The 25,965-nt window shown below is 36.7% G+C and overlaps 1 protein-coding gene across 7 annotated transcripts in view; it reads left to right on the top strand.

The window, feature by feature from the left end:
* Positions 1-18,294: 18,294 nt before the first annotated feature.
* Positions 18,295-25,965, top strand: part of LOC127449565 (TOX high mobility group box family member 2-like) — a 154,697-nt gene continuing 147,026 nt past the window's right edge. For 3 of the 7 annotated variants that reach the window (XM_051713083.1, XM_051713081.1, XM_051713082.1), the window contains exon 1: positions 18,295-18,494. In XM_051713083.1, coding sequence (XP_051569043.1) covers positions 18,393-18,494 — 102 coding nt within the window. In that variant the 5' untranslated portion in view covers positions 18,295-18,392. The remainder of the gene's footprint in view (positions 18,495-25,965) is intronic. The other 4 variants (XM_051713080.1, XM_051713086.1, XM_051713085.1 and 1 more) reach the window with 2 other exon arrangements.

Below are 25,965 nucleotides of genomic sequence, written 5' to 3'. Positions count from 1 at the left end.
ATGGCACTGGGATCAAATATTGCAGTTTTAATAGGTTTCAATGGGGACATTTTTGTCCTGAAGGTCCTGAGTGTAACTATTTTGTGTACACAGTGTATTATAGATGTATTATAGGAACTGAGGTTGAAATATCAAAATTTCCCCAAAAATACACACCTTTGGCAAAATGTATACCGTTGACATTAACAGCCAAAATGAGAAATGAAAAAACAAAAATGAAAAAGACAAAAATATCCTGAAGGTCACACAAGGGTCACAGTATTATTTTTTTTAATGTTCATAATGTCTTGTTAAATGCTTATTTTATTTTATATTGTAAAGTGTATATCGTTAATATATTTTTATTTTATTTTTATTTATTTTTATTCATTACCTGGCACCTTATTTTAATTCTATTTTTATTGTTATTTGTTACTGTACTGTCATTATCTGTTTTGTGCATTAAAGCTTTGGCAATATTGTATGTAAACACAATCATGCAAATAAAGTACTTTAAAATTGAAATTGAGAGAGAGAGAGAGAGAGAGAGAGAGAGAGAGAGAGAGAGAGAGCAATGTGGTAACATAATCATTTGAGATAAAAGGAAAATCCTGTTACACTAACAAACAGCTTACATCAAGAGCGCAGAGAGAAATTGGAAAAATGTACTTCTGATAAAAAAGCTGTGTAAGTCTTAAAACATTAATGCTTCAGTGAAAGCCTCCAACACTTTGCCAACACCCTCCTTTCTGAATGTATAAGCAGCGGCTGCCCGCATAATGCTGAAAAACAACACTTCCTCCCACCCTCACTTTCTCTCTTACTCACATAAAGAGCTTGATGGCTTTGTGTGTCATGTTTTCAACCTTCTCTTTTCAGTGTGTGTTGTGTTTCAGTTTATTTATTTTTTTTAAATTTTCCTCTTATTTTTTTTCCTCTTCTCCCTTTCACTTCCTGTGAAGCAGGAAATACCAGCCAGCTGTACCTTTATTTCTAATGCAGAAATTGGTTTTAATGTGCAACCCTTGGAAAAACAGGCAGGTATCCGTTGCGCTGTTTTCTTGTAAAATTCCTCATTTGTAGGTCTATTTAAAGTGCAGTTAGCGCGGTTGTGCAACTTTCGCTTATTTAAGTGTGTCATGAGCTTAGAAGAGCTTATGTAACTTTATTAGATGGCGAAAATCTGTAGTGCACGGCACGGCGGCGTGTTTCTCAAGAATGCGACATGTGCCCTGACAGGCTAACTACAAAAATATTCTCCTTCTTTCGTCAAATAACGAGTCTCTTTCTTTGTCAAAAGAGTAGTGAGAGCTACTGTAGTTTTCCAAATGCATATAATTTAAAGGATGAATCTGTCATCATTTACTCACCTTCATGTTTAAACCAATATATGTGACGAATTTTTACGCTGCTCTTTATAATGAAATCATACAGTGAGCAGGGCCTGTCAAGCTTCAAAAAGGATTAAAAAAGGACCAAAAAGCATCATGAAAGAAATCCATATGATTTATGCATGGTATTCCAAGTCTTCTGAAGTCACACGGTAGCTTAGTGCGAGGAACCGACTGAAATTGGCTGGAAATCTTTCTCTACGTCACAGCTACAGTGTGCATTAAAATATGGCATATGAAGTTTCTCCGTGTCTCATTATCGAACGTGACAATTTTTATATATTTTTTTATCTATTTCATTGTAGAACATTCTTCCTAGCATGTCCTTTTTGGTTCCCTGAAGGAAAGAATGTCATATGGGTTTAGAACCACATGAGGGTGGGTAAATGATGACAGAATTTACATTTATTTTGTGTTTAATAGTAGTTGGATACCTGTGTGTTTCTTTCTAAAATGAGCAGTTTTCAAGGCATTTTTGATATTGCTATGGGAGATATTTTTCCACACGTTGGCCCCCGGAGAACATTGTGATGTTGAGATAAAAATTTCATTTATATTCTTCCAGATTAACTGCTGGAAATCTGCCAGTAGCACGTTACACAACACACATGGCATGGCTTCAGATCTATCAGATGTGCTGAGAATGGATTTCTCTCTTCATCTGCAGGGTTTGTGGAAAGAGAGACACTCTCTTTTGGTTCTAAAGGTGCTATGTTGTTGCTTGTAAGCTAATTGTTGGAATTTGGTTTAAAATCACTGTTTCAAATCAGATTAAATACAATATAAAGGGAATGTAAGGTTGCTTTGGATGAAATATCTATCCTTGACATATAAGGTTGTCGGAGGTTATAAAAATGAAAAATATTTTAGAAGTTTAGTTTAAAACACGTGTCATGTCGGCAAAAATATAATATGTGTGTCTATGTTGGTTACAAACATTAAAGAAAAACATTTGAGCATTTAAAAAAAAAAAAAAACAACTATTATTATTTATTCACTTATGTGGTGTAACCATCAAGTAAAACATATTAAAATACTCTCCCAGCTCCATGAATACATGTAGGTGCACACAATTGAATCATTCATTTAAAAAAAAAGTTTTCATAGATATTTTTTAAGGTGCAAAAATATTTTTGAGCCACAAATATCAAGAAATTTTCTGAGGGTTACTCCATCTGACCTGAACAAAATGTGCCTTTTCATAAAAATGTCCAAAAAAAAAATAAAATAAAAATAAAAGAAAGAAAAAAAATAATAATAATAAAATAAAAAAAAAAAAAAAAAAATATATATATATATATATATATATATATATATATATATATATATATATATATATTTTTTTTTTTTTTTTTTTTTTTTAGTTAAACCCTTTACACACATCCATGAGGGTTTCAAGGGGTCATCTGTTTTATTTGAGTGGGTTTTTTTTTTCTCACATGACAACAGAATGGCTTCCTGCATGTTGGTTACACCACCTGACTTTCATTTGGTGAACAAAATTTTTTCAAACATTAATTACATTTGTAAAACAAAATTGTTTGACTGCTTATATTTTTTAAAGAAATAATAATACAAGATTATTACAAACTACTTGTGCCAACATTTCTTTTTTTTGTAAGAATTTCAGCTTTTAATGAGACATTTATTTATTTATTTATTTTATCTCTGTAGCGGTCACATGTTCATCATGCACTGTAAACCCCAATAAGTTAGCAGAACTCAAAAAAATTGAGGTAATCAGTTGCATCAAATTTTTTAAGTTAATAAATTCCAAATTTAAGTAAGTGGAACTGTCGGGTTTTTATTTTGTAATACTAATGCACAGGGTTGGGGAGTAATGGAATACATGTAACGGGATTACATATTTAAAATACTAAATATAAGTAACTGTATTCCACTACAGTTACAATTTAAATCATTAGTAATTAGAATACAGTTACATTCAAAAAGTACTTTGATTACTGAAGAGATTACTTTGCATTTTATTGTCATTTGTTTCATTTAATATTTAGTCCTTTCAGATGGAAAACATTTATACATATAAATGATGCGATCCAAAGTGCGTTTGAACAGCGGTGAAACACTTTCTTATGATGTGTTACATTCATACGAGCAGACAGAGAAGTATGTTTGAAGTAAGTTTGGAGCACAAGAAATAGAAATAAACCTCGTGTAAATTGTTAGCTTTACGCTAAGATTAAAATGCTATTTCTAGCCATTTTACATGCACATGTTACCAGACACGATCATATTTATTTATCAAGAAAATTCATGTTGGATCATAATTTATTTTTTCTAGTAAGACCTTTAATATTAGGGCAAAAATCGTATTCTTGATAATCATTTTTGTATTGTTTTCCTGTAAAAATATCTAAAAATCCTTAAAACAAGATTAATTTGATTGATCTTGTTTTAGAAACAACACTGAATAAGATATTTAGGTTTTTCAGAGAATGTATTTTTAACATGTGTATTTTGTTTTACTGTACTGGCAGAGTTTTTATAGTCAAAACAAGTGAAAAAAATCTACCAGTGCTGAAGAAGTAATCCAAAGTATTTAGATTACATTACTGACCTTGAGTAATCTAATGGAATACGTTACAAATTACATTTGACAGCATGTATTGTGTAACCTGTAGTGGAATACAAACAATACATACAAAAGTTACCCTCCCAACCCTGCTTATGCATGCTAATTGCTCTTAACTTGAAAAACTGAGTAAGCCAACTCATACATTTTGATGGTACTTAACTTACAATTTTGAGTAAACCACCAGATTTTTTATTTTAATTTTTTGCAACACAAATCAGTCATTTCCATCACTTTATTCACCCAAGTTAAGTCTGACTAGTGACTTGCTTAACAATAGATAAAGCCGTAAGTAAGATACACACTTGGTATCGGTCCTCAACCTAAGCTCAACATAACCGAAACTCTTCTAAATGGCAACATAACAAAACATTAAACACTAACAAGTTTCCCCCTTTGCATTCATGTTGCAAAAACACTTAATTTTAACATTTACTTTCCCTATCGAGTCCCATGCAAAGCATGCAGAGATGTATCCAAGTAATTATATTATGTATGAATTATATATAGTATGAATTGCATTTGTGATGTATTTTTCAATCATCAGAAGCTGCATCTGGAGTGGAATTTAGGTGTTAACACAGACTGTTTAATGGCGCTCAGAGCAGGCATAAATGCATTTACACAGCAGTTTCAAATGCATAAATAATCTTATGAAATCAATGTTTTAAATATAGAGTTATGAATATAGAAATAAGACATTTAAAACTTTTATAAATGAAACTAAATCATGTCAAGAACAACAAAGTTCCTTACACTTTCTGTTCTTACCACAACTAAACATATGAGCCTCACTCTGGAGATGCAAGGACAGGCGAGAGACTCGTGATCCGAGATTTATTAGCTAAACTGTTAAAGAGGACACAAATAAAGAGGCATATGATGGAAGATCGTAAACAGGTGGTTTGGTGAGAGGGGTTTGTGTTGTGTATCATCAGCATATAATTCATTTGAGTGTAGAATACACAGATATTGAGTTTCCATGCTGGAAGTCCAACATCAAGTGGCGTCAGATTGCACTTTTCCAAATAGAAGGTTGAAATTCTGACTTTCCAATTCTAATAGAATGGAGCATTAATCCTGTAATGTTTAAGGTAGAATTCCCACAGGATGTCTTTTTTTTTTTTTTTTTGTCTTTCTATGTTATGTTCTCTGCCAGTATATTTTGGTTGTGTTTTAATATATATGATGGCTTTAGATTAGACCACATGCATTGGGTTGCAGTCGCCAAAAGAGATTTTGTTCTATATTTTCAGGGCTGAATGAGATTACATTCCTTTTTTTTTTTTTTTTTGGTAGCTAGAAATCTAATTTAGCAGCAATCCAATCTGAGATATCTGTATTTAATTTGATCGAATGGCAGAGATTTTTGTGTGTTCCATAATGCAATTACAAACATCACAATTCTTATTTTCTGTGGATCTCGAAGTAGGCTTTACGGGACAAATCCAAAGATGTTGACAAAAAAGCGTGCTTCATTAAGACATGTATTGTTATTTCAACAAAGCCCACTTCAGATGTTTATCATAATTTGGGTTTCAGCGAAAGCAGTACATTTTAGAGATGTATATGTTTGATCAAATCAGCCAGAGACATTTGTTCACTTCTGTTGACATGAACAACCCACCCTTAAATTACTGTAGCGGTACAACAGTACAGTGGCGGCAACAGATGGTAGTGCCATAGTACTAAGTACCATGGTACTGAATGATTAACATATTTATTTACTATATTTCGTAGAACACTATGGTTAATTTGTAGTGCTAGAGCAAGAGATCAATCGATATTGGTTTTTAATAATGTCAGCAATAATGGCTATTTTTTGTGTGTTTAAGTGTACAGTACCATTTTTAATTCTTTTTTTATTTCTGCTTTTAGGCACATTAAAAACTTATTTATCGGTAAACCCGATATTAAAGAACCAATAACTGATTACGTGGAAAAGAGTAAATATCGGTATAAAATATCTGTCAAACCGATTATCAGTCTATCTCTAATAATATGGAACAATATTTTGTGTCCAACTTTATTGACAAACCCAAGATTAAAGAACCGATAACTGATTACGTGTAAATATCGGTATAAAATATCTGTCAAACCGATTATTTGTTTATCTCTAAAAACATGGAACAATGTTTTTTCTTTTTTACTGCAATGTTTTGATTGAGAATATCAGAAGGAAGCTCAAAATCAGAAGGAAGTCTACGAAGACTTCGTCTGACTAGTTTTCATTGTAATATAATATATATTTGTTCAAAGCCCCTCACTTAATATATATTTAAAATATGAACTGTTTCGTGTCCAACTTTATCGGTAAACCCGATATTTCAAAACCGATAACTGATTAAGTGGAAAATTGTAAATATAGGAAAAAAATTAAAAATAAATAAATAAATAAATTGGTCAAACCGATTATCGGTCTATCTCTAATAATATGGAACAATGATTTTTCTTTTATTTGCTGTAATTTTTAGAATGAAAATATCTGAAGGAAGCTCAAAATCAGAAGAAAGTCCACAAAGAATTAATCTGGATTAGTTTTCGTTGCAATATATGCATTTGTTCAAAGACCCACACTTAATTAATTTTTAAAATGTCTTTTGTGTCCAACTTTATCGGTAAACCCGATATTTAAGAACCGATAACTGAATAAGTGGAAAATTGTAAATATCGGTAAAAAAAGAATTGGTCAAACCGATTATCAGTCTATCTCTAATAATATGGAATAATGCTTTTTCCTTATTGCTGCAATTTTTAGATTGAAAACATTAGAAGGAAACTCAAAATCAGAAGAAAGTCTATGAAGAATTAATCTGACTAGTTTTCATTGCAATATGCATTTGTTCAAAGACCCACACTTAATTTATATTTAAAATGTTAAGCCTTTCGTGTCCAACTTTATCGGTAAACCCGATATTTAAGAACCGATAACTGATTAAGTGGAAAATGTTAAATATTGGCAAAAATATCGGTCAAACCGATTATCAGTCGTTTATCAATAATATGGAATAATGTTTTTTCTTTATTGCTGCAATTTTTAGATTGAAAACATCAGAAAGAAGCTCAAAATCATAAGGAAGTCTGCAAAAGAAATAATCTGATTCATTTTCATTGTAATTTACTGTATATTTGTTCAAAGGCCCACACTTGATCTATGTTTAAAATGTTAAGACTTTCGTGTCCAACTTTATCGGTTAACCCGATATTTAAGAACCGATAAGTAAAAGAGTGTAAATTTTGGTTAAAAATATCAGTCAAACCAATTATCTCTAGCTAGAGCAGCGACTGTGTCACAGTGGTAGACTTTTCTGGAAAATTAACCAACAAAAGTTTACTTTTACAGTATTTAAGCTGTGATACGAAAAAGTATTTTAACATGGAAAAAAAAAAATCACACACATCGGCTTTAATCATTATCTGCTACTTTTAAGCAGAACAATAAACAACTTTTATGACTATGTTAATCATGTTTTATTTCCCTCACAATTACCATTGCATTCAAAAAACTCTTAATGGTCTGTGTAAGGTTTTCAGTGTAGGGGGAAAGAAGGAAGCGGGAGTCGGCGTCACAGTCCATGTGAGTGTTCTTTTATTCTCAAGGTCAAACTATGAGAACTTTAGTTCACACACATCAGCTTCAGTGATAACTGTCAACATAAACTCATTAGATACAACAAAATAAACAGCTTTCCAGTGTTCAGCTTCACTCTGGTTGTGTGTGCGACTCTGACTCTCTCTCTTGGTCTGGCGTTCCGTCTGCCTTTTAAAGCCCGCCTCCGCCGTCACTGAAATGAGACACAGGTGTTTAGAGTCAGTAATCACCAGGTGCTGGCTATTACCGCTTCCTCTCTCCCCACTGACAGACACACGACCACGTTCCCATCTCCACATACCCCCACCGCCCAACTCAGGCCCGGGCCCCGTCTGGCCTGCTAACCCCCCAAAGGTAACAATGAGTACCACTGAAGCAAGCCGTGATCTGAGCAGAGGATGAAGGCACGCCCCAGCAGGTAATAGTGGAGGGTTAGGACATCCCATTTGATGACCAGACACTCTTTCTCGATCGTGCTGTACTTAATCTCACTCAAAGAGAGCTTACGACTAATGTACAGCATGGGCTGCTCCAACCCCTCCACCTCCTGCGAGAGCACGGCCCCCAACCCCCTCTCTGATGCATCTGTCAGTAAAATGAAGGGGAGAGAGAAGTTAGGAGCATGTAAAATTGGCCCACCACAGAGTGCAGATTTCACTCTCGTGAAATCCTGTTGGCATGCCTCCGTCCACTGGGCCAGATCTGGCTCCCACTTTTAAGTCAGATCAGTCAAGGGGCTGGTGACATCAGAGGAACTAGGCACAAACCTTCGGTAGTAGCCAGCCAGCCATCTCACCTCCTGTTTGGTCTTGGGACGTGGGCAGGCCGCTATCACTGCAGTCTTATCAACTTGGGTCTGTACCTGTACCTGCCCCTGACCCAAGTGGAAGCCCAGATATCGTAATTCCACCCGTCCAATTGCACACTTTTTCGGGTTCGCCGTGAGCACCGCCCATCTCAGCAACCTCAGGATGGCTCTTAGATGCTGCATATGCCTCTGCCAATCGTTACTGTATATAATAATATCATCTAAATAGGCAGCGGCGTATGCAGCACGCAGCCGGAGAATCTTGTCCATGAGGTGCTGGAACGTGGCGGGAGCCCTGAACAAACCAAACAGAAGACTGTTGAATTGGTGTAATCTGAATGGTGTGGAAAACGCTGTTTTTTCTCGGGATAATGGAGTTGAGGGGATATGCCAATACCCCTTTGTTAAATCCAGTGTCAAATAAAATTGAGCTGCACCAAACCAATTGAGCAGTTCATCAATTCGGGGCATTGGGTATGCGTCAAATTTAGACACCGCATTGACCTTTCGATAATCTACACAGAACTGGACTGACACGTCGCTCTTAGGCACAAGAACAATCGGGCTGGCCCAATCACTGTGTGATTCTTCTATAACTCCCATCTCGAGCATTGCCTCTAATTCATCCCGAATCACTTTTTTCTTGTGTTCGGGCAAGCGGTACGGCTGACTACGTACCACTACTCCCGGTGGAGTCTCGATATGGTGTTGTACGAACTTACGGACCATATTCTTTAGGGTTTGATTAAATCGTTCGACCAGCCCATTCGTTTGTGGGTGAAAAATGCTGGTGTGAATAGATTTAATCCCCAGCAATTCATAAAGTTCATGCAGTGTACATGACATAAATGTTGTGCCTTGATTGGTGAGGATTTCCTTCGGAATCCCCACCCGGGAGATAATTTTGAAGAGTGCCTCCGCAACACTGCGTGCTGAGATGCTGCGCAAAGGCACTGCTTCCGGATATTGCGTTGCATAATGCACCAGGAATAATACAAACCGCTATCCGCATGCTGACCGCTCTAATGGCCCGACGAGGTCCATGCCAATTCTTTCAAAGGGGGCCTCGATTAACAGTAACGGCTACAATGGCGCTCTTGGTGTGGCCGTTGGATTCACCAACTGACATTCATGGCATGTCCTCTCCTCCATCACCAGACAATGGTCCTGGGTGTGTCCAGGCTCCCCGCAACTCCAACAGACCCCTCACTGTGGTTGGAGAAAGAAGTGGGAGTCGCCGTCACAGTCCACGTGAGTGTTCTTTTATTCTTAAGGTTTCACTCAAACTATGTTTTCCACAGACATCAGCTTCAATGATAACAGTCAACATAAACTCATTAGATACAACAAAATCAACAGCTTTCCAGCATTCAGCTTCACTCTGGTTCTGTGTGCGACTTGGTCTCTCTCTCTCGGTCTGGCATTCCGCCGGCCTTTTAAAGCCCGTCTCCACTGAAATGAGACACAGGTGTTTAGAGTCAGTAATCACCAGGTGATGGCCCTTATCACTTCCTCTCTCCCCACTGACAGACACACTACCATGTTCCCATCTCCACAGTCTGATTGTGGGATATTTGTAAAGATTACTTGTTTTTTCCACCTTCATCTTTCTCTTTCTCTGCCGTTCTCCTCCTCTTGTGACCTTTACCATTTCATATTCCATGTCTGTAAAGGTCAAAGTTGCTGTGATTCGTCAGTGTGGATTCTGATGCAGCGAGAAGCCTGTAATGAATAAATATTTCCATGATGCTGTCAAAAATGTCAAATAATCACGATGAGACTCATGATTTCTTATTAACGTATTGTCATACTATCTTTTTTCTTGTAGGTCACACGGATTTGGAACAATGCGAGGGTAGGTAAATGTTGTCATGTTCATTTCTGGGTGAACTAGTCCTTTAAACAAACAAAACTAAGAATTTACGGGCCTCTGAGATGGATCCAATGGTGGCACATCTACATAACGGACAGGTTACATGGTCATCTGCAGTGATGCTCAATGTGCACATGGTAAGAGAACAGTAGTCCATTCTAAGCCTGTGGCTCTCTTTCAGAGTGTAGGGAGCTGCCTTGCTGTTTACTGTCTACATAGGCAGCTACCTTCTAAGGCAGCATTCTGACTGAAACAGAAACTCATAAGTGACTTATTTAGAATGTCTTACAAAACAGCTGATGCACTAATATTACAATCAAAGTTCATTAGCTATTAGCTCACAAACTGTCTTCTCTAACTGTATACTCACTTCAGACCTATTGTTGAGATGCAAGCACCATGCAGTTATGTGCAATTATGACTAGCTCTTTATAATGCACATTAAGGCTAGTGAAAGTCTACATTCTATCTCTTACCAGCACATTATGAATAAAGCTATTGTTTAATGTTGCCCAAACATCTCACATCACACGAGCTGTCCGTGCAATGTGAAGGACTGAACTTCACTCACGTTACACTTAGAAACCAGAGAGCTTCTGAAAACTCAGATGAAGTTTGCACTGCTCTTTATAACTTGAATAGATGTTTTTCGTATCTTAAAATTCATAAAGCGTATCTGAAGTTTGCAATAAAGTGCAACAGTGACCTAGTTGCGATGTGGAAAGATTCTGAGATCACATGAAAGCAAAGTGTCTCTAAACCTCTCACGAGCTAACGTGTTGTCTAATGTCGTGGGCAGCTGTCTACACGAACATTATTCTAACCATAATGGAACTTAATAAGTGACTGATATGAGACACTCTTTACAGACAGCAACTCTGTCAAGATGTGAACTGCGTGAGAGACTAGCTGAACACTTACAGTTCATTCTATTGTTGCTGAGCTAACAAGCTGATACTCCTATAGAGCACAAAAATCTGGTTCGATGATGAGAATCGATCACTTTTAGACATTGCACGTGATGACCTCATGGATCAGGAACATTTTGCAGTGCATAGTGACAAACTAATTTAATGCAATCAACTGGACAGTCAAATATACTGTAGATTACAAATACAGAGCAGTGTTTGATTTGTCTGTAATGAACGCTACTTTGTAATGTACTCTTTAGAACATCAGTGGTGTTTTTCTTTTCTTTTCTACAGTATGTGTGGTACTTTTGGAGGATGCACAAGCAAATACACATTTCTCTGGATGCATTTTCATTGACTTACCAGAAATGTAAATGACATGGATCCATCAGCTCAAACTATACCTACAGTGAGACCAAAAATGCACATGTACTGTAGTGTGTCTACATTATTATGATGGATATGTTAAAAACTATTAAAATAAAGAAAGGGTTTAATATGTGGAGGCATAAGTTTATAATAAGACTGGAATCTTTTGTTCATTGAGGTGGTTTATGATGAGAGCTCAATGCGACGTGTTCAGTTCGAATAAGGCAGCCGTTCACTGACACGGTAATCATTTTGACATTTAATAACACTTGTGTAACCTCCCTTATTTATTGGTCCTCGCTTGTTATGAGGAACACACTTGTGTTTCTCTTCACGCACAGATTGAGTCATGCATGAAGACGGCACATTTGTGCCACATGTAAAGCGTGTGAGTGTGTAATTCATTTACTGTAAAGAAGGTAATCATTGCCGTTTTAATTATTTTTGAAGGTTTTTGTGACCCTCATACGGTCGGTTTCTTTTCATGCAAACCATAAAACGCAAAGTGTCATCGGCTCTGTTAATTAGCAAAGTGGAGGAGTAATTGGAAAGATCTCTCATAAATGTGTTCAGGTTACATTACATCTGTATATTCAAAGAAATTAAATAAGAAATTATATTTTGCTTAAAGGACATAAAGTGTATTTTAGGATCGTTAGTAAATGATCAGGATAAGTTAAAGGCAGAACAACAAATCCTACCATGATGTGTAAGGTTGTTAGACATAAAATACTTTTGGAAAGTTGGCATTATCCTATCCTTACTCAATCCTATCCTATCAATTGAATATTTGTACTTCATTGATCACCACAGGACCATTTCAAATGAACGAGTGAAGCCAGTTAAGGTGATTAAATATGGGGAAAAACTTGAAATGGTGACCATTTAAACGACTTAAGATAACACTTTCACTTATGAGTGTTTCTTAAACTTTAGGCACTTTCATATCCCGGGGGTTGATTTATATTAAAACTAACTTTTATTTTTTATTTATTTTTTTCATTTTGTTACATGACGGTCTCATTAAAACTGAATTGGAAACTTTTCACCAGCCTTCATCATTTATTTTTGGTACTTTTCAAATGTCTTTTATGTAAAGATCTGACTGTTTTATTCTTGTCCCAGACACAGAATTTCAATATTTGAAAAATCCATTATATAAATACAAATTATTACATGTCTAAAATGATGATCATCTGAACAAAGTGTGAAAGAAACACAAATCATTTCAATATTTAATGTGTGAAAATGTTTGACACAAAACCAAACAACCTTGCCCCTAATAAGGATTTTTCAAATGTTTTAAAGATTTTTAGAAGTGTACTTGTTAACCAAGTGGACAAAAGTGTCAGTGAAGAGCATGCTTGAGATGAAATATGAGACAAAACAAAGAAAAATCAAGGGAAATATCACCTTTTTTTTATTGAGCGTCATTCCCAATCAAGCTGTAATTTTGCCAAATTATGCAAAAAAAATGTGAAAATATTTTTTTAATTGTGTGTATTTAGATACATAAAAAATGTGCAACATAATTAGCCTGTAGCAAGATACAGGAGTCCGTCATTTAATTTCAAAAACCGTTAAAAATGTCATTTTCCATCAGTGTCATTTCCAGCGCAAACACAATACAGAATGTGAGATGTGATGAAAATGACCATAAATAAATGGCATAAATCTCCAGTGATGCATGCACATACACTGTTGGACAATGTTAGTAGACAATGTTTATTATTTAGTAATTAAATCAACTAGTGAGAGTGTGAATAACCTTTTAACGAGACTTTCTAAATACCTTGTTAAAGTTAAAGAAACACTCTTGTTGTAATTCATATACATTTTTACCTACAATCTTGATGTTGATAAAAAGACATGTTAAGTGTAAATCACCCATAAATACTAATTTAAATACTGCATCATTATTACAGTAATGAGAATGAGATTTTTTTGCTTCAAGCTAATGAGATGGATTGTCATGAAAATAGTGTCACAATGCAAATACGTCTTACTGGTTTTAAAAGTAGGGAAACACTTGTATTTCATTTTGGGGTTATAAGTGATCTGGAAATGTCCTCCACAGGTTTCGTAAGACTCAGCCAATTAAGCTAGCATGAATTCATGCTGGTAATTGGCTTCCGATGGTCGTTGGGGTGCAGCTTATCAATGCTTCATAAATAAAACAAATCTTTGCTCTCAGGTTTTTGTCCGTCTGCTCTTTGTTGAACACAAGAGGATGCTGGGAAGGGAAGCACTACACATTCCAATGTCATGATGCAATGGAATCCCTGAGCCTGTTAACCCCTAATTACACAAAACACAAACACACACACACACACACACACCAGATACATAAAGCATGCATGTGCATGCACATAAATGCACGGACACATATGTTCTCTCTCTTTCTCTTCTGGTGCGAGCATCTAACTCCACATGCCTGTTGAGTTCTCCATCTGTGACTTTTATTAAACAAGTTCCCACCCCAGGACCCTCTCCAACACACTCACACACACTGCATGCGGTACAATAAGCACGTTGACACGCACGTGGTCCTGGAGAGACAACAAGTGTCCTACTGCGATGACAATGACAGCTTGTTCACAACCCCCAGACAAACACAAATACACATGCTTCTCTTCATTTGGTGTGAATATGCAAACTTATTCTCACCCATTAAAGCAGCATTTACACAAATGCAGTTATGCACATTATATACATAAAATCTACTAGACAGATTTTTTCGCTGGTGGTCTGTTTTCATTGGTGATGGGCATCATGACATCATCTACTCCTCTATAAGAGCTACAGTAGTATTGAACTTGTTCACCTCTGTATACCGTGACAAGCTGAATTTGCACAGGATTTCTGTGGCATGTTTAGTCTAACAACAGTGGGACTGAAAAAAGCATGAACATATGTCTGTATTTGCACTCACACTTTACCCAATTTTACTTGCATTGGATTGGCATAAAAACCTCTCAGGGTGTGTGAAGCCAATTTGCATTGAAATGATTGTTAGTTACAGTTAATTGCTATTCTCTTTAGATGTGTAAAAGAGAGTTGGCGTAGATTGAGTCCGCTCATCAGAGAAACAGCATTCGTTGTTTAATGTATGTGTCTGTATATTTAATGAAAAATGCATAAGTCATTAAAATAGGTAAAAGAAAAAAACATCAATGCATTGTCCTCTTGAAACAGTTACACATACAGTACGTGACAGTGTTAATGTTACAGTGTATTTACATGAATACTGAGTAATAGTAATTATCTACATGTGATTATTTTGTGGAGTATCTCGTAAACATTCTTGTTGATATTATATTAATTTTAGTTGTTTGCAATGTTACTATAAATTTGTCCATGCCCATGTTATTAGTGTATTAACACCAGCAATCCTTCTACACATCTATGTTTGCTTGACATCCTTATTTTCTCATTTGTTGTTTCTTTGTACTTTTAGCCTTGTTTTTTATGCTTCATTAACCTTGTGCATCAATTTAAAAAAGTTACTCAGAGGTCATTAGAGGACTAAAATGTCCGTATCAAAAAACTGCCATAATAATATATATTAATATTATTTTCCACTTTCAGTGAGTTAATTTTTTTAACCAACATCAGTCCTGATCATAACTACCAAATATTAATTTATTTTCAAGATTTTAACCCTTTAAATGCCAGTTTGTTTACATAATGCCACTGTTGTTTTTTATGAAAAAAAAACAACAAAAAAAAAACACAAAAAATTTATTATTTTCCATATACTAAATGCTAAGGGGTAATTTTTTTTGGAGGGGGGGGGGGGGATTATCACAGTCTGGGATATGTGAATGATTAGCAACAACATTGATTTTGATGCATTATTATTTTTTGTGCAGTGTCAGATTTAAAAAAAAAAAAAATACAAAAAAAAAAACACACACTCAGGACCTTAACTGCCAATAAAAAAATATTATATATTAATATTATTTTCCACTTTCACTGACTTCACTGATTTTTTAACCAAAATCAGTCCTGATCATAACCAAATATTCATTCATTTACAGGATTTTAACCCTTTAAATGCCAGTTTATTTACATAATGCAACACAAATTTCTCAGTACACACATACAAAACACACTCTGCCATCCATACCAACACACACACACACAATTTTAGCTGCATCATTTATTCAGTTGGCCTGCAGTGCTCTGTAATACTGCAAACAGAGAATAGGGGAAAAGCATGTATTTGCTCCATAGGCTAAACATGAGAAAAATGGCGCCATCTGGTGTAAAATATTACAAATGTGAATTTTGAAGCCAGGGCTCCGGAATGAAAGTATAATATCATAGAATTCATGATTTTATGCTTTAATGGCACTGGGATCAAATATTGCAGTTTTAATGGGTTTCAATGGGGACATTTTTGTCCTGAAGGTCCTGAGTGTAACTATTTTGTGTTCACAGTGTATTATAGATGTATTATAGGAACTGAGGTTGAAATATCAAAATTCCCCAAAAAATACACACCTTTGGCAAAATGTATGCCGTTGACATTAACACAGCCAAAATGATCGAAAAAACAAAAATGAAAAAGAAAAAAATGTCCCGAAGGTCACACAGGGGTTATATAATCAAGGTAAACAAATATCTCCTGGCTCATTCTTGACTGTAAAAAATCCTGAGGATTGCTAACACAACTGTCCAACAAAATGTTAATGTAAAATGTGACCATATTTAATTAAGCCTATCTCTTTTGAACTATTGATCTACATCTTTAGGATGTAGTCAAAAAATATCTTGGAGAGCCACAAAAAGTATTTGGTCACTTCAAAGGTTAGTTCACCCAAAAATGAAAATTCTCTCATCATGTACTCACCCTCATGCCATCCCAGTTGTGTTGCTGAACATAATCCAAGATTTTTAGAAGAATATTTCATCTCTGTAGGTTCAGTGAATGGTGTCCAGAACTTTGAAGCTCCAAAAAGCACACAAAGGCAGCATAAAACTAATCCATACGACTCCAGAAGAGATATGATAGGTGTCAGTGAGAAACAGATCAATATTTAAGTCCTTTTTTACTATAAATTCTCCTCCCTGGCCAGTAGGTGGCGATATGCAAGAATAATAGAATCACCAAAAACAAAAGAAGAAGAATGTTCAGTAGGGCTGGTGAAAGCAGACATTTATTGTAAAAAAGGTCTTAAATATTGATCTGTTTCTCACCCACACCTATCATATCTCTTCTGAAGACATGGATTAAACCACTGGAGTCATAGTGATTACTTTTATGCGTCCTTTATGTCCTTTTTGGAGCTTCAAAGTTCTGGCCACCATTCACTTGCATTATGAGGAGCTACAGAGCTGAAATATTCTTCTAAAAAGTTTGTCAAACTTACAGGAACATGTTGCTAGTTAAAGTGCTGAACTCCACCTGGAGTGGATACTCTGCTAAGGACACCTGTGTGAACGAGAGGGAAACTGACTTCATAAATCCACTAAAATCACCTTGACATAACCTGATTAAAAGTCGTAAAGCAAAAATGGCTAAGAAAAGTGAAATTAGTTCAGAGAAAAGCTCTAGAAGCATTTGAACACAGTCAGATGAAATTCGTAAACCATGCCTTCTAAAGGCAATCAGCCAATCCAGTGTCTGCAAACCCCAACGTGCAAAATGATTGACAGGCAGAGAGCGTTTGTGATTGGCTAAAAAGCGCGGGCTGGTCTACTGACTGCATTTGCTCATTATAATGATGATTTCTCAGGATGCTTATTACACTGTTATATATCAGGTAGAAGCGACATTTTTTGCGTGCTACTAAAAAAAATCGCTTGCAACACATTTAAGTGACTGAATACTTTTTTAGGGCCACTATAGCCTTAGTGAACCTCAAATATCTCGAGAAGGATATAACTGCAGGCCGAGCTCCAAAAAGGGGGCAGGAGCTCCAAACCACTGGCAAAGAAATGCAGAGCCCCTAACCTAACCCTTTGCCTAACCCTAACCATATGTGGAAGTGACGCCACCTTTTGGAACTGGCCCAGCCCACCTTCTGGAGTAATCCCGCCCACTTAAGGGGTTACCCCGCCCCCTTTTGGAGGTCGCTGGTCTTCTATTCATTTCTTCCCTTTCCCATCGGCAGAGGTCGCTTGGCATTTGTCATGGAGAACCCCCCACAGCATCCAAAGCAGTGCTCCATCCTGCTTCTCTGCAAATATTGAGATGCACTCGTGACAGCTAAATGAGCAGTTTTTACTCTATATTTACTTCGTTTCTAAAACTGAAGTTGTACCGGGTTTTTTTAATGATGAAAAACTGTGCTTGACAGAAATGTAGCATATAAACACAGTGACGACACTTCAAGCATCACTCAATGGCATTTTGTTGACTGCATTTATCACTAGTAAAAGTGTGTACTTGTGAAGCAATAAAGCTTATATTTAAACGAAAATTACATATAATTAATAAAATCCACTTGTTTAAAAAAAAAGGAACAATGTTTTACCATGCAAGTGTTGGTTTTTTCTTGTTAAATAAAATTTATGCAACATTTTTAACCTACCGTATCAGGCACAGTAACCCTTTAGAAACAAATAAATCGTGTAAACGATCGCAAAATATCCACCGAGCATCACTGTACGCGTTTCTTTATGGATTTGACCGAAGCCCGTGAACGGATGTGAGGAGAGAGAGAGAGAGAGAGAGAGAGCGCGCGCATGAATAGAGGCTCAACCCCTTTTTCTTTCAGTCGTTCTGTTGCTTTTTGTTTGACTTAACAATAGAGAGAGAGAGAGAGAGAGAGAGAGAGAGAGAGAGAGAGAGAGAGAGAGAGAGAGAGAGAGAAAGACCGAACACGCGCGCAAGTTGCTCTCCATGCCTTCAGTCTAGCGGCGCGGGCGATGGATGTGAGATTTTACCCGGCACCTCCTTCAAGCGTGGGCTCCTGTACATTACCCACCGACACCAGCCTCTCCTCTCTGGACTATTACCACTGCAACAAGGTAATTTACCCCACCATACGCTCGTTGCGCTCTTTGCTCCTTCTTTACGCACCCGTTTATTTCCCCTAGACGGGCAACCTGCTTCCTTCTCTACAATGCAATGCGTTGCAATATGTAAACATTAAGTTTTATAGGATGCACAGGGTTAGTGTTTTAGTTTTTAGTGCATATTCATATTCATATCATGCAACCCCGAACAGGGCATCACAACCCGAAACTTAGTTCAGTAGCCTATCTTTGGAATCACGCGCTTGCACTTGCAACGCTCTCTGTAACTGTTGGCATATTCGTGAAAAATAAATAAATAAATAAATAATAATAATAATCATGCAATTTTTTTTAATGTGGCATTGCACTTGAAAAGCATCAGGTTAAGTGGAATAAAGTGCACTATGGACACACACTGCCAGCTTTTCCCCCGAGGGAAGATGGAGCGCTCTCGTCCAGCAGAATTAGGAGCGGGACCAAAACATTGACGCGTGTGTCTTTGAGAAATGTAACACGACCTTTTTTTTGCTTTCTGTCTGGATGTGAATTAGCGGTTTATGTGCTTTGGTGATACAACAGCATCACTATGTGACGTAGTTGCAATTCCACTTGTTACAAGCAACGAATTAGTTAGTTCTTAGGCGCGTTATTACGAGGAACGTGGAGAGTGCAATAAATTGCGATGAGATGCATTGCTTTGTTTGACTGGAATTAAACCAGTGGCAAAAGCGGGCAATGCATTTACAATACAACCTGCAACATATAGGAAGGAAGATATCATTTATATTTCAAACAGAATCATGTGTGCATGTGAAAAGTTGAAATAATGGTGCATTGGTTTGCAGTTGGCCGCGGGACAGCGCTGTAACTGGGAATGATGACTGAAAAATAGTCTGTGCACTAATATTCAGCTTCGGCTTGCATAGATTCTGAGTAGTCTATATTGCTATCCAGTTGTTTACAGTGCCGTGAAATAAAGCTAATTCCATCATATGAGTAGGCTATATTTGATATGTGAGATATTTGCTTGTGTATTACTGAAGAAGAGAGGGAAAAAAAGCTTGCACTATGGGCTATGCAGAATGTAAAATTAAAGCAACTTTGACTTTACATAGGCTACTGTTATTCTTCAGTGGCAGTAGACGAGTTTTTTTTTATTATTATTTATTTATTGTTTGCTTAATTGTATGCATTGTGTTAACAGCTCTCCTAAAAGCAGGGCCCACTTTCCTATTAAAAAAGACTGTTTAGAATTTGTTGTGGGGCTCCTTGGATCTTTGGGCCCCTAGAATCATTACCACCTTTCACCCCACTAGCTAGGCCCTGCCTAAAAGTGTTGTCTTTGTATTTTGTAAACACACACCCCCACCCCCCCACCCCTTTTGTGTGTGTGTGTGTGTGTGTGTGTGTGTGTGTGTGTGTTAGAGTTCAGAATTAGAGTTCAGAATTGAATTGCTGCATTTGGGCACGAACTTGTGGAAACGGCCAATCAGAGCGGTTCGGTCATCAAACAGTAGCAATAAATATTTGGTGTTGGTGGAGCTTGACTTTAACACTATTACACAAGATTTAGAATGAGTCTATGTGAGAATACCACATGTGTGCATGCGCAAACATACATGAGTAACCGCCGCTAATTTATAAAATGCGGAGATGTAAATTCTTGATTACTTTATCGTTACTTTCTTGAATCTGGACAAATGATGTAAGTCATTCAAGTAATTTTTTTAATGCATTTTTTTTATAATACATCATAAAAAAAAATAAAAAAACGATAGGCCTGTCAACAGCCACAGAAAGCAACATAACTAGCCATTAATGTTTAACTACTGTAAGCTACTGCAAGAAGCAAAATACAACTATTAAATATGCATAATGTAATGGTAGAAACATGGGCTTTTAACTTAATGGTTTAATACTGAGATAAAGAAGGAAATACATTTTTTGATAATCTGCAGAGCTTCCATAGACAGCCTGTGACATTGCTCTATTTTCAGCCATCTTGACAGAGAGTAACTCATAATTTGTTGATGGGTGTTTATAGTAGGGTGTCACAGAGTTAAGCTTGTGGCTCCGAGCATATGGAAAAGATCAGCCGGCGAATAGAGAGCAGAGTAATCCAAGCCAACTCCATACGTTGAAAAATGATCTGGTGCAAGTGGACATTATGAAACAAAATTTTAGGGGAAAAGCCTGCTCTCCCCACCACAATGGCCCTCTTTATGTGCCCCAGTCTTAATAATGCAATATTCTCCAGCATTCTTGAGAGGCCCCAATTGAAGGTCACATAAGGAGGTCTCACATGAATATGTAACGTCTGAGAATTTGCGCACAAATGTGTAGTGGTTTACAGTGGTGGCGCATGAACCGGAAATGGTTCTGAAAAACTAGGCCATATATGATAAGTGACTGTCATTTCCTGTCGTTAACACACAAACATGCTAAATGAGATGCATTCCTATGACGGCACAAGCTGTTTCATACTTATATGTGAAGTATGAAATTTAGGAAATGAACAGTGCAGCTACTGTACAGGAACCCAAACACCAGACGTCCTATCAAATAAGAGTCTCCATTTTCTGTGAACGATGGGAATATGCAGAATTTCCAAAATAGGTTGAATGAATAACAAAATAATATTGTGTAGTGATCCTTTCAGAAGACACGTTGTACCCAACGCATTCTATGCAATGCAAACTGACATCACATGATCAGCCGAATACTACTCACTTTATCTCATTAACACTTTTAGTGGTGTTATAAATAATCATGGGTGACAAATATGACTGTTAATAAGATATTTCCACCATGGCATCAGTAACCAAAATCTTTTACATTTGTGTGATGCTACATCCACGGCAGTGTTCATATGTTTGGCGCCCATTGTACATAGGGGCCATGGTTTGTTCCTGGCAGGCAGAAGATGCCCTAGCCCTGTCCCCACCCTTAGTTGCACATAAATAACCAATATTGGCATTACATTCATGTTGTTTATTCAGAGGGGAACTGGTCCCCACAGTGAGTCTGGTTTCTCCCAAGGTTATTTTTGTCCATTAACCAACATCTTATGGAGTTTTGTGTTCCTTGCCACAGTCACCTTCAGCTTGCTCACTGGGGTTATAAATACAATTATTATTTAATTATTTTTAAACACAATTCACAATCATATTTAATCAAACTACACAATGATGACTCTAAGACTTTATAGATATTACAGTTTTCATTTTCTGTTAATGCATGATTTTCTGTAAAGCTGCTTTGAAATGATGTGTGTTGTGAAAAGCGCTATACAAATAAAAATGACTTGACTTGACCCTTATCCTAACCATATGGAGCATGTAAGGCAGAGTAGCCTGGCAGGAACAACTGATGGCAATTTTCTCCCATCACAATGTTCGGCTGGCTGAGTTTGGAATGGCATACTACCCATACTACTCTTACTACTTCTGTGTCTATGGCAGAAATAGTATGAGTAATATGGTAGTGTACCATTTCAAACTCACCTTTTGTCTTACTAATCTTTCATCAGAATGGAATGTGAAATTAAATCCCGCTCAACATTTATTCCTCAATGAATATCCTGTTTCACTTTAAATCCACCACATTACAGTAGTAAAATGGGTTTTCGATCACGTTTCATGTTGAGTTTAAAGACCTGTGTGACGCTCCTGTTCTACCCGCTCCGTACGGGACTCAAACCGGTGTCTCCAGCATGGGAGGTGGCTGCGCTAACAAGGGGGCTAAAGGCTACAACCTCTAGCATCTGTCGCTAGTGCACCTCTTGAGGTCAGGAGAGTGAGGTTTATACATATTGCACTGCTATCTATCTGCTGGCTCTCATTACACCTGCCTCAAATGTTTCCATTTATATTCAAGTGATTGTAAATTTCCGCCAATCAGAAAAATACTGTTTCCAACTTATGTTCTGTTTAAGAGCACATTAGCATTTCAGAAGGCTTATACAATCCTTATGCATACAGTTTGCAAGCAGTTAGTATCACCTCAGAATAGGGAACCAACTTTACAGCTATAACAACCAGGCAATCGATAATACATTAACCAGTGTGATCATTTGCACTGCAACAAACCTGCCATATCCATACTTCCAATACAAACATGCCCACCGCTGCTAGTAACTGCTATGCTACAATCTGTAGTGCCCACTGGTCCAGTGGTACAAAATTAAAGGGATAGTTTACCCCAAAATGAAAATGTTGTCATCATTTACTCAGCCTCAAGTTGAATTCCATTGAAGAAATAAAGTCATACAGGTTTGGAACTTAGCATGCACACGTCTCAATGCATTAATTGCACAATTGTGCATGCTTTTGGACTAAACATTATTTTCTTGTGCTGAAGTTTCAGTTGAGTTGTGACTCATTCTCATTTTGAGCGCACTGACTTCGTCTAATCTCAATCTCTTGTTTTTATGAGTGGGTGTATTGTTTGTTAAGCATACGCTCTGTGCATTTCTCCACTAAAGGCCATCTCTTCATAAATGCATTCTTCACCCAGAGAATATTTGGTGAATGCATTATGGTTTGTACATCGCCCCGGGCTCATTCGCTGCATTTAAAATTTAAGTTGGGACAGGTTAAGAAAAGATGGACCACTTCCCCTCTTCACTAACATTACTGGATTAAAGCAGGCACAGGTAGGCAGACTACAGTTAGCAATCAACATGACTCATATGAGTTTAGAGCCAACCAAACCACTTTTGACTCTTAGATCAAGAATATACTGTATTAATAGCACTTACTTGTGATACTACTGCAAGTCAAGAGTGTTTGATTTTCAATATATTGTTTTTCCAACCCGGGAGTTGGCTCGTACAAAAACGTACAACTTTTACTCACACAGCGAAAAATAAACAAATAATGTTATTACGATGTTTGATAATCAATGCATTGTTTTTCCAAACTGGTCGTAATAATTACTATGAGATGGTAAAATCATACGAGTTGGCTCGTACAAAAACATCCGACTTTTACATGCGCAGAGAAAAGTAAAAAAATAAATGAAAGTTGTTACGATGTTTGACTTCCAATATACTGTTTTCCAATTCGGTCTCATGACAAGATGTAATAATAGTACGAGATTGTAAGAAATTATACGACTTGGCTTGTACAAAACCGAACAGTTTTACTCCCATAGAGAAAAATAAACAAACCAACCATGTTATTACAAGGTTGGATTTTCAATATATTGTTTTTCCAACCCAGTCACACGACAAGTCGTAATAAATAGTGATGGCGAAATCTTGAGAAATCGTACGAGTTGGCTTGAACAAAAATGTACAACTTTTACTCCCATTAAGTGAATCAACTAACAATATTATTAAGATTTGTTCAAAGTTTAATCCCTAACCCAAACCTAAACCATATAATGTTAGTTTTACTGTTTTGAGTCATTCGTTTTCAAGTGTAACATAATGCAAACCTGTTTTTGCACTATAGTCAGACTTATTTATTTCTTTCATTAATAAACTTATCCATCAAGTGCCCAATAAAAAGAGACCATAATCAAATCAAATGAAGCACCTTGTATTTGTAAAGTATTTAATTAACTGGATTACTCAAAAATAGGCAGTAACACAGGCATATACCATTGCTATTATGATAAAATTACTCATACCGTGATATAAGACTTCGCAATGCAGTTTGAGACAAAACCATGTTTTTATTCAAAAGCATTCCAAATGAAAAAGAAAGTAGTAAAATTACTCGAAATGCACATGAGATGAGGAAACTAACGTTACAACTGATGCTTGCAGTGAGTTATGGAGAAGTTCGATTTTCGACTCAACATCCAAGAGTCTCCCGTCAAAAGAAAAGGTACTTGAGAGATTAAGTGGCAGTCAAAAACTTTATCACTTTATCGGAATCAAATCTCTGTAAGTAGGTGGCAGTGACACATTACCAGCTGAATGTGACTTTACAAAACTTTGATTAATTTAAAGAGAGACTGAGGCCTTAACGTTTTATTCAGTCTGTTCAAAGAGTCTCGTTCTCTTTGAGCTTGCACTTCGCTGCTTAAACCATCTAAAAATAACTCGTAGGCCTAGCAATTACTGGAAATGGGTGCAGAGTGGTGCAGCTAAGAGTGCAACCGTCTTTAGCTTAAATAATACTTTAAACAAAATGCAGTAAAAGCAGCGGAAATTTGAGATTTTCCAAGAAGTAAATTGCACCTATAATTTTTACGCATGCTGCCTTCACAAAATTAACCTTTTTCAGGACGATTATGTGTGTGCACATGTATGCTTGCACATGCACACATGCAGTATATTCAGATGTGTAACATGTCTCATTGCATGTTCTTTGAAGCATGTTATTGCATGGGGAAAAGCCCCAGGTGTGCAGTTGCTACACTGATTCAACATGTGAAAATCGACATACACATATACACACCCAGTTTTATAGGATGTCTTTCAGAGTAATAATGTCAGTTGAGCTACATTTCATTTTCTGTTTGCTTAATGTCACTTATTAGAGATGAGGTGTAACTTTTGCACCACCAAATGGAACCAAATGGAACAGTTTTAAGTGGATCAATATTTACAGAGCAATTGATATTAGTAAATAGTTAATTCCCAGAGATATGGGGCTCTCAATGTGGCTCCATCCGTAAATTGTTTAATTTTACCCACTTTCAATGGTCGAAAAGCAAATGTGGGTCACATGAAACACATTCACTTTAACCAGTAAAAACCTCCTCGTTATCTCACTCGCTCTTGTTCACATTAGCACCGAGAGATAACAACAACCAAATTACCGTTTGTACAAAATGAAAAAGATGTTATCGGTTTGCATAAAGCAAATGTGGATGGTAGTTATCTTTTCCTGTATAAGACATTTCTCCTTTTTCTCTTTTAAAATGAGTCGTCAGGCCAGCTGCATTTTGTATACAGGCAACTTAATTAGGTGGAAAGAGGCATGCCAGTCCCAATGCATCGCTGCTCTGGACCAATCATCCGTTTAGCGACCCGTCGGTCCGTTTGCAACACTGATGGGATACTTTGAAATGAATTGTATGACATACTGATACAGTATGTACAGAATATGTACGTATAGGTCACGGCGTTCGCTCATACAGAAAAAATACAATAAAATCTTTAACCTTTGTAATGATGAAAAGAAATAGGATTGTTATGTTGTTTTAGACTTACATTGGCAAGAGAAAATCACACCTGTGTTATGAAATGTTGAAGCATTTGCAATAAGATTTTTTACCTCCCTGCTGTGCACCTGTATTGCTGACATGCGGTGTGAAAATGTGGTGAGCGAGACCTTTTGAGAACTATTGAGAGCTGGGCTTTATGAGTCAGAACCACAAAACGGTGTTACGAAGCTTTGTTTCACAAGTGTGAAATACAGGGCTCTAAGAGTGACTGAGCGACCAAAGAAATATAGCCTGAATATTGACTTTTCACTACAATATAAAATGATTACATACTGCATATTACAAATTACATTAAGGTCAT

The sequence above is a fragment of the Myxocyprinus asiaticus genome, chromosome 12 (assembly GCF_019703515.2).
Source record: "Myxocyprinus asiaticus isolate MX2 ecotype Aquarium Trade chromosome 12, UBuf_Myxa_2, whole genome shotgun sequence".
Classification (NCBI taxonomy): Eukaryota; Metazoa; Chordata; class Actinopteri; order Cypriniformes; family Catostomidae; genus Myxocyprinus; species Myxocyprinus asiaticus.
This window is presented reverse-complemented; position numbering and strand designations above follow the sequence as displayed.